The sequence below is a fragment of the Podarcis filfolensis genome (assembly GCF_964270895.1).
Source record: "Podarcis filfolensis genome assembly, chromosome: 6".
Taxonomy (NCBI): domain Eukaryota; kingdom Metazoa; phylum Chordata; class Lepidosauria; order Squamata; family Lacertidae; genus Podarcis; species Podarcis filfolensis.
Window position 1 is genome coordinate 57894070 of NC_139609.1, and position 14937 is coordinate 57909006.

The 14937-nt window shown below is 45.4% G+C and overlaps 1 protein-coding gene across 6 annotated transcripts in view; it reads left to right on the top strand.

Moving 5' to 3' along the window:
* Positions 1–14937, top strand: part of SOX13 (SRY-box transcription factor 13) — a 60891-nt gene that overhangs the window by 41701 nt on the left and 4253 nt on the right. For 3 of the 6 annotated variants that reach the window (XM_083618203.1, XM_083618204.1, XM_083618205.1), the window contains 7 exons: positions 1035–1149; positions 2007–2089; positions 2172–2331; positions 3805–3914; positions 6068–6164; positions 6924–7067; positions 13970–14186. In XM_083618203.1, coding sequence (XP_083474329.1) covers positions 1035–1149; positions 2007–2089; positions 2172–2331; positions 3805–3914; positions 6068–6164; positions 6924–7067; positions 13970–14186 — 926 coding nt within the window. The remainder of the gene's footprint in view (positions 1–1034; positions 1150–2006; positions 2090–2171; positions 2332–3804; positions 3915–6067; positions 6165–6923; positions 7068–13969; positions 14187–14937) is intronic. The other 3 variants (XM_083618207.1, XM_083618206.1, XM_083618208.1) reach the window with 3 other exon arrangements.

Here is a 14937-nt window from a genome sequence, read left to right on the forward strand (position 1 = left end):
TACCACTAAGCCATAGGCCCTTCACTTTGAAGGCAAACTGATCAAAGCCATTGTGCAGAGGGGAGGTCCTAATTTCCCTCCTGCACTGCAGCCCCTGTCCAAATCGCCCTCCTGCACTGCAAATTTCCACCATCCCATCCCTTCTGGCTTCCTTGAGCACAGAAAAGCAAAAAATGGCACTGGAAATGCATTTCCCCATCTCATTCTCACTGTAGTTTGACCCTAAGCTACAGCCTTCCCTCCACTGCAGTATGGCATGGTTTTACCTCCATAGATATGTTGGGAGGGTACAGAAAGGTAGGCGGTTTAAATCCCCGAGACAGGGTGAGCTCCCATTGCTCAGTCCCAGCTCCTGCCCACCTAGCAGTTCGAAAGCACGTCAAAATGCAAGTAGATAAATAGGTACCGTTCTGGCAGGAAGGTAAACAGCGTTTCCGTGCGCTGTTCTGGTTTTGTCAGAAGCGGCTTAGTCATGCTGGCCACATGACCTGGAAAAACTGTCTGCAGAAGCGGACAAACACCGGCTCCTTCGGCCTGTAAAGTGAGATGAGCGCTACAACCCCATAGTCCTTCGCAACTGGACTTAATTGTCAGGGGTCCCTTTACCTTTACCTAATGGAGTGAAAAGTAAGAAGGCCATAGAGATCTCTCCACAACTTCCTTCACCCGATCTTGGATAAGTCTTTTTGGATAGATCGTGTTGTTCCCTAAAAGCAATGCTTTTTTCCTAGAGAAACAGGAGCTGGTACTCAAAATGAAGTTGTTACAATAAGCATGGACATAGCCTGGATTTTTGTTTGGGGGAGGCAGGCTTTTTTGTGGGGGGCAAAACCTCAGATTTGTGTTGATTTGTATTGATTGGGAGGCAGGTGCCCTCCTTGGCTACACCCATGACACATTTTAAACCAAAAAAAGAGGTGCCAGTACTACGTACCCTTGAGTACCCCCTAGAAAACACACTGCTTAAAGGTAACTTTGTATTTGGCTCTGTCTGTCTGTCTGTCTGTCTGTCCCCCTCACCCTTTTCTCTCCAGCAGGTCAACATGCCCTATGTAATGATTCCAGCCTTTCCTCCCAGCCACCAGCCTCTTCCGGTCTCCCCAGATCCTCAAATGGCACTTCCCATCCAGCCAATCCCTTGTAAACCAGGTATGAAGAATCCAAGAAAAGTGCTGAATTCTGGTTAATGAGACACAGTCTTTCTGGGTGCTTCTGCACAGTTTTCTTGCGTGTCCATGGGACCACACAAGTCTATGCGGTTGGCAAATTAGTATCTTCGATTAAAGCCAAATCAGTCAGGCTTCTTGGATTTAAAGAGCTGGTTCCAGCTAGCCTGTCTTGGCCTTCACTTGAGTCAGCAAAATGTTTGGGGCTAGCCTTGCCTCAGAAAAGGGCCAAGAAACCATCCAGGATTACAGTTAGTGGTCCTGCAGCTGTGGCAGAAAATCCCAAATTGTCTCGGTGGGGTCTTGGAGGAACTGGCAGAGCTTTATGGTCTGGGCTGCACAGTCAAGAGGGAAGGCCTCTGTCCCCTGCCCCCCACCCTGCCAAGTGCTGCATCTGTAGGAACTATTTTGGGGAAAGCTCATTTGGGCTCCCCTGACCCTCAGAGGAGTCTGTGGTTTAGTTATCAGAGGTGTTTTCTCAGGGGTTAGGGGGTAAGATGTAGGCTCCAGTGCCAGTGGATTCACATGAGAAGGACCAGTGTGTGGATCTGTCTCCTCCTTGGGGCTGCTGTCATAGGAAGACTCTGCATCAGAGGACCATGACTCCCCCAAATGCTCAGAGACACACACCAGGGAACTATTGATTAGCTGTTAAACCAGTTTCAATTTTATGCAAACCTGTCTTTGGCTTGCCTAACCCCGAGAGCCCCGTTTGAGTTTTCTAGCTCTTAATGCAGAAAGCTTGCTATTCCTGGCGAGATTTCGCTGGGAAAAAGATTTGAGCAGCTGTTTGATTCGGTAACTAATCTCTGACTGTTCTCTTTCCTGTCCCATCTGCAGTGGAGTACCCCATGCAACTGCTGCACAGCCCCCCTCTGTCTGCACTGAAGAGACCCTCAAGCTCAGGCCACCTACAGATCCAGGTGCAACCCCCAACCTGTTTTCTCTGTGGGCTCCCAAACTCCTCTGGAAATGTGCTTCTACTCTCCTCTCTTTCCTTTTCAGGAATCTTCACAGCCACTGAACTTAACAGCAAAGCCCAAAGGCTCCGAGCTCCCCAATTCCTCCAGCTCACCCAGCTTAAAGATCAGCAGCTGCCAGTCCCTCACTCCTAACCATGGGGTCTCTCAGGAGCTGCAGACCAGCCCTCCCAGCCTCCCTTTGGGTAAGTGTTAAGTTGTGGGTGAACATATCAGACGACACAGTGATTCTTCAAACAGCTCTTGTTCATTCAGAGGCCAGAACAGAACTGAAGGGTTCAGCCAGCCTGCTTATATAGAGCTCCACTACAACGCAACAGTAACCACTTTCTGTAACTATCCAATCACTGAACGTCACTTTCAATCTCTTATTTGCATATGTGGACCAGAGTGAAAACTATCTACAGTATCCCCCTGCTGGCCCAGGGTGAGAACTTCAGTACATAACAGTAAGGTTCCGAGCTGGCACAGAAGTGCTTCTGCATTTGGATAACAACTGCACGATCATGATTTGTTACCTTACTCTCTTGATTTGCTGCGGGAAAAGATCTGCACCCATCCCTGGATTTAGGAAGGACTTGAACCTGGCATTCCTCAGGATTCTGTTTGGCATTGTCTTTGTCTGTTGGTGCAGCTGCACCAGTGTTGGAAGGGGAAAGGCTGCAGCTCATTGGTAGAGCATACAGAAAATGTCCCAGGTTCAATTCCTGGCATCTCCAGGCAGGACTAAGGAAGACTGGAGAGCTGCTGTCAATCAGTGGAGGCAATGCTCAGTCCTGGTCTGACTCAGTATAACACAACTTCATATCAGTTATGTCCACATGCTCTGTTTAAATGTGTTTCATTTAATATATGTTTAAATTTTCAGTAATTTAAAATCCCAAGCCTGCTTGTGTATGGCAGCTTTTTGCTTTGGTTTTGAAAAGAAAGATACCATGACACATATACTTTCACTCTAGAGTAAGGTTATCAGACGGCCCAATTTCCCGGGGACAGTCTCCGGATTTACAAATCAGTCCCCATACAAAATCCATTGAAGTTGAAAAGTGTCCCTGGATTCATTGAAAAAAAAATCTGGTAACCTTACTCTAGAGCATCCTTTTCAACCAATGTCCTCCAGATGTTTTGAACCAAAGTTTGCGTAATCCTTGATCATTGGCAATGCTCGCTGGGACTGATATGTGATCCTAAACGTCTATGGAAGACACTAGATTAGGAAAGGGCTGCTCTAGAAGCACGTATTCAAATTCACTAAAATGTGATTTGTTTCCCATTTGACCACTTTGCTGTGGTCAAATACAGAACACTGAAAAGTAGATTTATCCCCATTTTCAAATGCATCCTTATGAATCTCCGTAAGTGGGGACCTGAATCTCCATTCTTTATGGTAGAGGGGCTCACCCTGCAGCTTCATGATCATGGAAGGCACAAGATAACTAAAGCTTTCTCTTTCTGATAAGACAAAAATCTTTTGATGGGTCTGAGAGAATATTAACTGGGTGCTTTAGAAGACAATGAATCTAAGACTGCTGGAACTGGAACTTAAGTGGCATGCCTTTCTTCCCCAAGTACCTTTCTGAGAATGGGCTCTGTGCAAGGGCACCAGATATCCCTGCTTGATCTTGTGACACTGATTCCATTCCATTTTTAAATTTCAGGGTTCCTGGGGGAGGGAGATGCTATCACCAAAGCAATCCAGGATGCCCGGCAGCTTCTGCACAGCCAAAGCAGAGCGTTGGATGGATCTCCAAATCATCCCTATAGGAAGGTAAGTGGTATTTCTGAGACAGGTTTGGTCCTAAAGAGAGAGAGAGTCGGGATTTCCGTACTGTTTCAGGCACTGTACTTATGCATGTGTGTTTGCCTTGTACATTTATGAACATTTATTCTGTATATATAAAACCTTAGAATTCCTATAACACCCTGAAGATGCACTCTCTGTTAAAAGTCAGGTGTGAAAACCATATTTTTGAGGAAGTAGATACGGATAAGTATAATGTGGAATCTGTGGAGGCATAGACCCATCACCTGTAAGGAACGTAACTGGTACCCAAGTTTTCAAAGTCAACTTTTGTAATAGCGAAGAATGAACTTGCCAAGGCTCAATTAGGAACGGACTCATTTATAATGAGCTAATTGGAACTTGGTTTGGACTTGAATTTAGGTATACATTTTTAAACTTGAGGCATGCTGAGCCTGTGCTTGTAGCAAGGTCATCAGGAATATGAGAAGCCTTGTGAGCTTCTTAGTTGAGCTTCTACCCCAATAGACAATGTAGTGAGGATTCCATAATTACCTCCACTGTCCCTTCTTTTTGCACCAAAATATACTCTGCAAAGGCAACAAGAAGGGCTAATGCTGCAGTCTAGATAAGGTATCCTCAACCTTTGGCCCTCCAGATGTTTTGGACTACAATTCCCATCATCCCTGACCACTGGTCCTGTTAGCTAGGGATCAAAGGAGTTGTAGGCCAAAACGTCTGGAGGTCAACAGGTTGGGGATGCCTGGTCTAGATGCAGCAACAGCATCCCAGGTACCAGGTTCCCTGGGAACTTCAGTCTCCCAGCTCTTCAGCTTTCTTATTAAGACACTAGAATCTTTGGGGAATTATATTTTCCAGGACTTCCCATGCTGCTGCAGGACCTAAGCTGTAACAGTAGTGGCCCTTTTCATCACCTCCAACACTGCCAGGTTGATTCAGTGGGTAAGGGAAGAGGTGTGGCAGTGGGGAGGCTGTTGCTGGAACCAAACAAATTATAATCTGATTCTGGACCTTAGAGGGTCGGGGGTTGGTTCAGGATTAGCCCAGAAGTTCTGAACTGGGACGCTTGTGCCCTAAACTCTCCAATTCTGAACTTCAGGAGCATCACTAAATAGAATTCTTGCTCTGTTGTCATAAAGTTACAAGAAGATCTTGCTCCCATGACTTTTGTCTTTAGAGTGATGCTTTTAGAAGTGATCTAGAATGATTGTTGGAGTTTCCATTCTGGTTTCAATGGGGCTTCCCTCTAAATTGAGGGGATTCTGATATTTTCCTGCCCTGTCTGCTGAGTCCTAAACAACCTTTCCAGGCCCCTTTGTCTTGCAGATAGTGCTGCATGCTGGTCTTGGGCTGGTCCTTGGCTGTCCAGCTTTAAGGCTATGCAGCCCTGCATTTTGGGGCTCCTTATTTCTCAGAAGTCATTTACTTTTGACTAACAAGAAGTAAAAGCATACAGTCTTTAGCCTTTATTTATTTATTGTTTAGGGGAGTTTTTAATATTTAATGCTGTATTGTTTTTAACACTCGATTGGGAGCCTCCCAGAGTGGCTGGGGAAACTCAGCCAGATGGGCGGGGTATAAATAAATAAGTGTGTGTGTGTGTGTGTGTGTGTGTGTGTGTGTGTATTAATTATATATATTAATATATATTAATATATATATTGGGACGCGGGTGGCGCTGTGGGTAAAACCTCAGCGCCTAGGACTTGCCGATCGTCAGGTCGGCGGTTCGAATCCCCGCGGCGGGGTGCGCTCCCGTTGCTCGGTCCCAGCGCCTGCCAACCTAGCAGTTCGAAAGCACCCCTAAGTGCAAGTAGATAAATAGGGACTGCTTACTAGCGGGAAGGTAAACGGCGTTTCCGTGTGCTGCGCTGGCTCGCCAGATGCAGCTTGTCACGCTGGCCACGTGACCCGGAAGTGTCTGCGGACAGCGCTGGCCCCCGGCCTCTTAAGTGAGATGGGCGCACAACCCTAGAGTCGGACACGACTGGCCCGTACGGGCAGGGGTACCTTTACCTTTACCTATATATATTAATAATAATAATAATTAGCAAAAAGTGCATGCCAGTAAATGCTTCAGTTGAAGTTTTCATTTGAGTCACTCCTAACCTTGCTTGCCCTGGTAAAATTCAGTAAACCACCTTCCCATGTGCTTTCAGGACCACGTCAGCTTGGATTCTTCACCTGCAAAAGAACAGGTGGATGAGACTTCTTTGCAGAGACTGGATGAGTCCATGCTAACCTGTGATGGGGATGGTAATGATAGTTGATCATAAAAAAATTATCTATGGTAGAATTGGGTGCCCCCCGTTTCTGCTCCTCATAGGTGCTTCTGCTGCAGTTAACATCTTTCAGGTCTCCAAAGCCCAATAATTGGGGTGGGGAAAGGCAAAGCTGAAAAATCCCATTTAGTTTGTATAATGAGATTCCTCCCCCATGGACTTTACAAGTTCTCGCTTCTTTTCAGTTCCACACTCAGCTGATATGCAGAAACCACATTGTGCTATCTATAGCAGGTGTAGGAGACTCTGGCTGCAGACATTGCTGAACTTCAACTCCCATCAGCCCTAGCGAGCATGGTCAATGGTCAGGGAGTTGTAGCTCTGCAACACCTAGAGGGCCAAAGGTTCTCCTCACATGGCCTATAGGTAGCACAATGTGGTTTCCACATGTCAGCTGTAAGTGAAACTGCAAAGAAGCTGAGAATTTGTGAAGTCCGTGGTTTGGGGAGGGCAGGGCTGCTGCCTCTAACTGCAGAGGCAGACTTTACCCACCAATATCTCTCTCCTCTATTAATCTGTCCAATCCTATTTTAAAGCCATCTAGGTTAGTGGCCATCGCTGCCTCCTGTGGAAGCGAGTTCCCTAGTTGAACCACACACTGCATGAAGAAGTATTTTCTTTTCTAAACTGAGTCTGCTGCTTGCTCCTAAATGCCCTAATCCTTTGCCAGTTCTGATTGGCTTGGCTTTGCCGGTGTCTCTATAGTGGCTGTTCCTTGGTCTTTCCTTCACAGGCTCACGACATTTCCCCGAATCCAGGAACAACAACCACATAAAGCGTCCCATGAATGCCTTTATGGTGTGGGCCAAGGATGAGAGACGGAAGATCTTGCAGGCCTTCCCAGACATGCACAACTCAAGCATCAGTAAGATTTTAGGTAAGTCTGTGGGCGGGTGTCCGTATTCGTTCTGCTCCCCCCCTTCCCCTCCATGGCTTTTGGGATTCCTGTAAGGCACATTGTTAGCCCCATGCACCCTCAGGCAAGGAATTACTGCTAATCTCATGCAGGTTACCAGCAGACTGTGCGCTAGGATAAAAGCACAAAAGCACAAAAGCAAATCCTCCTCATATTCTCTCTCTCTTTCTCTCTCAGCTGTCTTGATTCTTTGGCTCTCACACCTGAGCACACAAGCAGATGTGAAAGCAGTCTTTTCTATTTTTTAAGGTCTTTTTTTGCATTAGAAAAAGAGAGAGCAAAAACCCACATGTGCAGAGGAAGCCCATTCTCAGGGAGCTATAGATACAGCTGTGGTTGTGGGCCTTTTTTTTTGCAAGCTAGTGACATAAACTGCTGGCTTTGCACTGAGAAGCAGTTCTAGGCCTTCCTTGGCAGCTGTGAAGTCAGCAGGCGGCCAGCTTTTCCCAGTAGCCCTCAGGAGTGAGCCTGTACAGACTTAGCACTTCTTCCATTCAGCAGCAAGCCTATTCTGTCTCTTGTTCTTTAGAGCTTTGCTGCTGGAAGAAGGAACAAAATAAGGCTTACTTTCAGGGATAGGATTCTGAGCTGTGGGTTGGTGGGAGGCAGTCTGTGGACTGCCGCCAACCCAAGGAACTGGTGCTTGAAAACCTGGAACTTAGAAGAGAGGTTTCCAGTAGGTGATTTTGTTTCTTCACACCAGCATGCAGCTGACCTAAAGATGCCCGGCATGTGAAGTTATTCTGAAATTCACAGCCAGCAGAAATCCTGATCGGTTGGTACTGATGAGTGCTAATTAGGTGGCAATCTACAACATGCCTATATTCATTCTAATCTGCAGGATTACCTGTGGAACCCATGGTGATTGGGCAGAAAGGATGTCTTATCACAAACCAGCCTAAGTGATAAGAGCAGTGAAAGTATCTTGCCTTGGACCACAAGGAAGCGAAGGGGGTGTGAATTAAATGAAGCAGTGTAGGAGCTGCTCTGAAAGAGACATGGAAATGATGAGCAACCTGTGTTGACTTCTCTAGTGCTTTTATTGGAACCACAATAAATTTTTGGCCATCTAGATTTATCTCTCTTTAAATTATAAATTATTGACCATCTAGATTTATCTCCATTTATCACTGTTCCCCGTAGACAATATTTTCCCTACCAACACATAGCTGTCAAGTGTCCCTTATTTGAAGGGACAGTCCCTTATTCCAGCGCCATGTCCCACTGCTGTCCCTTATTGATGGATGTCCCTTAAATGTCCCTTAAATTATGTCCCTTAAATTTCAAAGGAAGCAGCTCCTCTCCCTCCCTCCCTGCCTGCCAGGGAGGAGGGAGGCTCCAACTGTGTTGCTTGGCTGTGTTGCTCACCCAATAAGAAGTCTACGATTGACTGGGGGGTGGAGCTTGCATGCCTTGTGTGTGGCTAATTAATGCAAGCTGAGGGGGTTTTTGAATGCTGGATGCCATTTTGTTGCATGTGCTGCTGCAAACTTTGCAGTGCAAAGCCAGGCCATCTTAAGTTGAGGCTGCATAGGCCTTGTGGTGCATGTGATTCAGATTCTAGTCAGTTGAACCTCTAGTTACAAAGTTGGTTGGACAGTGTTCTTGAAGCTACCAGCATGAGTTTGACCAGACTGCAGGAGGACAGGAATACTGGAGTGCCTGGAACAGGTGAGGCTGCAGGTCCCTTATTTTGGCTGCTGGTCCCTTATTTTCAAGGCTGCTGGTCCCTTATTTTCAAATCTGTAAGTTGACAGCTATGTACCAACAGTGCTACACTAGGCCTTGCCATCCTTCCTGGATGATCTCTGCCCTCAGCAACACTCATGAAACACATGGTTAAAACAAAGGCCTGTGTGTCAGGCCAAATCCCATAGCTTGGAGGTCCACAAAGTGTGGCCTTTGGACCACCAGTGGTCCATAAGCTTCATTGAGATGGCCCATGGTTTGCCTGTGGATTTATGGTTGAAGATGGGAGATGGCACATCCATTGCAGTGAGTACAGTGGAACCTTGGTTCTCGAACGGCTTAGTTGCCGAACAACCCGAACGCCGCAAACCCAGAAGTGAGTATTCCAGTTTGGAACAGTCAAGTTGGTCAACCGATCAATTTTACAGTTTTCTGCCAAAAGTTATAATAACTATTTTTGTGCCAACAGCAAATATCATAATCTGTGAAGTATATCCAATGGCAAGACACACAACATGTGTACACCTGATAAAATGGATTATCTCGCTTAAAAATGATAATATAAAAGGCAACTCCCAGGTCTCTGTTTCTTACAAAGTATCGCCATGACAACCCACAACATTTGAATTGAGAAAGTAGCCCCAGGCTTTTTGCAGTGGCCATAGCAAGCTGAGCCACTTTATGCATACTTTTCATTCCATAGAAAACCCCCGTGTATGGCAATTATCCCTGTTAGCAAGCTTAACAACCACAAGGGCTTGCTTATAAAGGACCAAAATAATAAGTAGATCTATAAGTAGATTTGTACCTCCGCAACTTTCCCATCCTGTTTTACAAGCAGTCCAGGTAAACAATTCTAAGGAATTCTAAGGCCTGGCTGGGGAAAACCTGAGGGTGAAGGAACACTTTTGCTCCAGTCACTGTGGCTTGCCCCAACCCCTGCCTGGTCCTCCACAACTTTTCTTAGACCTGGCAGCTGTATGCTGTTGCTCTGCTACATCAGTGTAGATATACGTACATGGTGCTTTAAAGTTTAACTTAAGAGGGGAAAAGACAATGAGCATCTTGGGACAGGGGCCTGTCAAAAACGTTGACAATGGGGTCAGTAAAGAAAGTGGAATGATGACATGAGAACTCTTCTTAGTTGCAGGGAGCTCTGCTGTATAATATTCCCAGCTGGTGGGTGGTTTCCAGCCTAAACTATTGAGCAAAAATTGGCATATGCTCTGCCACTAGATTAGAATGAGATTACCTTGTAGAATGAGAGCCAGTGTGGGGTAGTGGTTAAGAGTGGGAGTCTCATAATCTGGGGAACCGGGTTCGCGTCTCCGCTCCTCCACATGCAGCTGCTGGGTGACCTTGGGCCAGTCACACTTCTTTGGAGTCTCTCAGCCCCACTCACCTCACAGAGTGTTTGTTGTGGGGGAGGAAGGGAAAGGAGAATGTTAGCTGCTTTGAGACTCCTTAAAGGGAGTGAAAGGCGGGATATCAAATCCAAACTCCTCCTCCTCTTCTTCTTCTTCTTCTTCTTCTTCTTCTTCTTCTTCTTCTTCTTCGTCAGAGCCAGTAAGCAGGGAACCCAGTTGTAAGAACACATAGTTCTGAAAATTCAGGTTGTGAGAATAAAGTACCATGAGCTTGCTATATAAGGTATATTTTGAAGACTGTTCCAAGAAGCATATTTTGAGAAATGATATGATCACTCATCACCTGAATCTTAACCCAAAATTTAAGTAGAAGATATTGAACTCTTGGATAATAGCATACACTCAGGGCAATCCATGTATACTCAGAAGTAAATTTCTGTTGAACTCAATGAGGCTTACTGCCAGGTAAGTGGGCATAGGATTTGAGCCTTAAAAACACAGGGCAGTATTCAATTACTACATCCACTTGCACAGTGGGACTCACCCATTCTCTGCCATGCACATCCCACACTCTCCCCAGATCTGCTCCAGAAGGTTGCGGGGAGCCCCAACAAGAGATTTAGAGAGTGCATGGCAGGGAAAAGAGGGAGGAAATGTTCCACTGTGGAAGGAGAAGTCCTTGTGCTGATGGAACACGAGTCTTAGTGCTAGGCTGGATTCCACCCTTGCTTTGTGTGACATCCAGCTCCTTGTCTGGTCTTTTTGTACACCACAGGTAGAAGTTAACAGCACAATACCTAATATAGATGTCATGTTTTGTTAATGCTAAACAAAAATAACCCTCACTAGCGGCAGTGCTGTCTCACTCAAGCATGTGTTTCCCATGATGTGGCCTAGTGTTGAGCTGTCGCACAGCCTGGGTGGTTATTTAAAGAGGTTGGTGTGGTTTCTGAAGGAGGTCTCAGTCCACTGATGCTGGGAGTGAACATGTTATACTTCAGCATTGGAGGTTTGTGGGTTACTCTCCGCATGTTTAATCTGGGCTTGTGTATTGTTGCTAAAATAAAAGTAAGGGCTCTTTATTTAAAGGAGTGCTCTTAACCCACGTTGACCTTCAGCATCAAGGGGCCTTGTGGTAGACTGCCTTTTTCACCCCGCAACCTACAAATAGCCACTGTGATGGATTTGTGTTACTTAAACATTACTTATTTGAGAGAGCATATCTCAAAGTTTTCATGAGCTAGCTGGGGGAATTTGCACCAGAATCTTTCTGGCATAGTTTGAAGGTGTGCAAATTTGTATTGTGCCCACATGAACTGCAGCAGCTGAATACTTCACAGATATTAATGAATGTAACACTGGTTGGAGCTGCATCAGAAGGAGACGGTAGAATCGACTAGATCTCTTCTGAATGCAGATGAGGATATTGCCATTTTTTAACACTCTTCATTTTTATTTTTATTACCTACAAGTAAAAATTGGGAAGAGGGAGCTGTTTCATGGTGTGCCAGTTTCTGCTGCAAAGAGGGGTGTTTTGTGGGTTTTTTGTACTTAGGTAAATATTCATAAATGGCACCCCTGCCTGCAGTCAGAAATGATAATGGTCCATTCTGCCACCTCATTCAGCTGTATTTGCAAATCTGGCCTCAGGACTCATCATTGTTTTGATTTTGAGTTTCTTTAATAGTTAAGGGGTAGTTCAACCCACCCTGCTTTGCTGTAGTTTCCCTCTCCCAAGAAGCCTTGACCAAGTGAATTTTGTCCAGGCTGAGTTTCTCCTGAATGCTTGCTGTGTTGTTGTTTTTAGTCCTGTCTGCCAAAGTAATCTTGGGCTGATTTTCTTCCTCTGCTTCTTCCCCTGCTTGGACGAAACCTTCCATATCTCTCCAGCCTGCATTCTTCACACACTTTCGGGTGGGAATGACAGTAAAGGTCACCCAGCCCAGGGAATTCAAGTTACAGCAGGGCAGCCTATTTTAGCTGTTGCACCTGCTCACCATACCTTGTGCTGGGAAGAATTCAAAAAGAGCAGCATAGGAAGGTGACAGGAAAGGTCAGCAGGAGGGAGGGGTTCTCATTAGCAATAGGTGGGCTGCCTGTTCACTGTGGCTTGTGGCCTTTTATATGGAAAGGCTGGATTATCGCAGTGGACTCTAGGTGGAGCAAGCCCTCGTCTTGGTCTGGAAACTCCAGCTGGTGCAAAACACTACCGCTATCCTATTTGTGGGGACAGACTATCGCCAGCACATAACGCCATGGTTTAAACAGTTTGCGCTGGATGCTCATATGTTACCAGTCCAAGTTAAAGGTTCTTGTATTAATTTGCAAAGCCCTTAACAACTGTTAGTGGTCCCCAGTGACTCAGATGCACGACTTGTATCCCCCACAAGCTGTACATTTGGTATTGTGGGCCTGATTTTGAGGCACTTCCTCTTAGCTGAGATCAGGCAGATCCCCTCCCTGTTAGAACTTTGGGCATTTGAAAAGACCTTTCTGTTCCAGCAAGCATTTTAAGGAAGTTCTCTGTTCCGATGTTTAATTTTCATTGATATTATTCACCATATGCTTTTTGTAATTTTTTATGCACACCATTTAGAAACATCAGCGATTAAGTGGCATATAAATAGATGAAAGAAATAAAATTAATTAAATTCTCACTTGTCTGTTTTGGTATTTGGGCCTTGCAGTCTGGCTCTTTTTACCACCTCTCAAGTAATGCAGTGTGTTTGAAATGTGCAGTGCATCTCTCTGAAATAATAACATATGTAAACAACCTTTCTGAGTCAGTGTTTGCTGCTTGACAATAGCTAAGAGTTTCAAATGAAAACTTTTCAGCTATATGTGGTCATTACAAGGTGAAGAAGTCTTTATTAAGCACTGCGTCTCCTGGATTTTGGTGGTTTGGTTTGATTTTTGGTGTTCATCCTTTTGCAGTGGTTATCTTGTGCTTGGATAATTTTTTTGTGGGTGAGCACTTTCATTATATTTCTTTCGTGTTAATGGATTTCATAGTATATTGTATTTTGTACATTGTCCTTGTGAATAACTTCGTTTCCTTCTGGTAGTGTGAAGCGACATTAACCATGACGTTAGGGTTAGTGTTCACTGAGGACATAAAACATATACCTATTTAAAAATGTGCAAACTGAACACATGGAGGAATCTATGGTCCTTGCTCCTAGCTTAAGTGGATTGAAAATATTTGATGGACACCTTCCTCTGCTCTTCTTCATTTAAAAGGCACATATGGCATTTTGCAAGGGGATGCAGACATATAGGATTTGTTTTGTTTTTGAAATGGGTGCTCCATCTGGCATATCCATTGCCTTGATCAAGTCTAGCACAATTTCTAGATTAGCACTATTCCCTATATGGGGAAATTTTTAATGTTTGATGTTTTATTCTGCTTTTATATTTGTTGGAAGCCTCCCAGAGAAATTGGGGCAACCCAGTCAAATGGGCAGGGTACAACTACTTCAACTACTACTACTACTAGTACTATGTGATCTACCTGATGCAGCCTGTTTGTTGTAATTTATGGCCTGCTGAACAACCCATTTTTGTTGGGTTCAGACTTCAGACTTGGAAGAGTAATTGCTTGCCTATATTTCTCATCTCCAACATCTGAAATCCATTTATTTTCATGTCGTCCCTCCGCTTCTCCTTTTGTTTTAAGGACATCCTCTCCTGTTTACATTAAAAAGCAGTATTTTGACAGCGCAGAACAGGCTAGCTATATGTGGCTGGAAGCAAGAACAAAGTCAACTGGTTAAACCTCTCCTTCTGCATCTTGTTTCCACTTTGCAGGCTCACGATGGAAATCAATGTCAAATCAGGAGAAGCAGCCCTACTATGAGGAGCAGGCTCGGCTCAGCCGCCAGCACCTGGAGAAGTATCCCAATTACAAGTACAAGCCCCGCCCCAAGCGCACCTGCATCGTGGAAGGGAAGCGGCTCCGTGTCGGCGAATACAAGGCATTGATGAGGAATCGGCGCCAGGACGCCAGGCAGGGCTACCTGATTGCGTGAGGCTCCCTGCCCCTTCTCCCCTCTGTTTGCTCCCGAGCCCAGCCAGGAGCTTCTTGTTGCTCAAATCTGACTTAGGGAGTGGCTGATTTGGGGAGCAAAAGACAGCCCAGCACGCCCCCTGCAAAGTGCCCTTTGCACGAGCAAAACCTCTGACTGTGGCCAGCAAAGGCTTCCTTGGTAGTCGCCACAGAGAGGCATGCACATTCTTAAAAATTATGCCTTGGTGGCAAGGACACAGCTGACCCAGACAAACACTAAACCGGGGGTCTTAACTTTAAGCCTATGGATAGCCTCGCTGACTTTGAAGGGATCACACATGTGATTAAATACTTTGCTGGATCACATCACATCAGCATAGCTGGCACTTCACAGAAGACAGGCAGCCCCGAAAGCCCTTCCCAGGATCTGGAAGCTGGTATCCAGCAAGGGTCGTGGCAGACAGCTCCTCTGTTTCACTTGCATTTCCTAGAGGGTAGCATTGCCCAAACACACTGCAATCTAGGCGGAATCTAGACACATTTAGAAATGCTGTGAAAATGCTTTATAAAAAAAAGTTTTGAAAAATATATTGAATTTCCCATAAGCTCACTATCGCCATCTAGTGTCATATTTGTATAATGCACTTCAAACGTTATATTTGCAGCTGTACAGCTGAGTCCCTAGTCCCTTGTGGAGAGGTGGGGTATATGGTAGTGGTGGAGCAGCAGAGAGGAGGCTATGGTTCTCATGCTGTAATGTCTTTTCTAG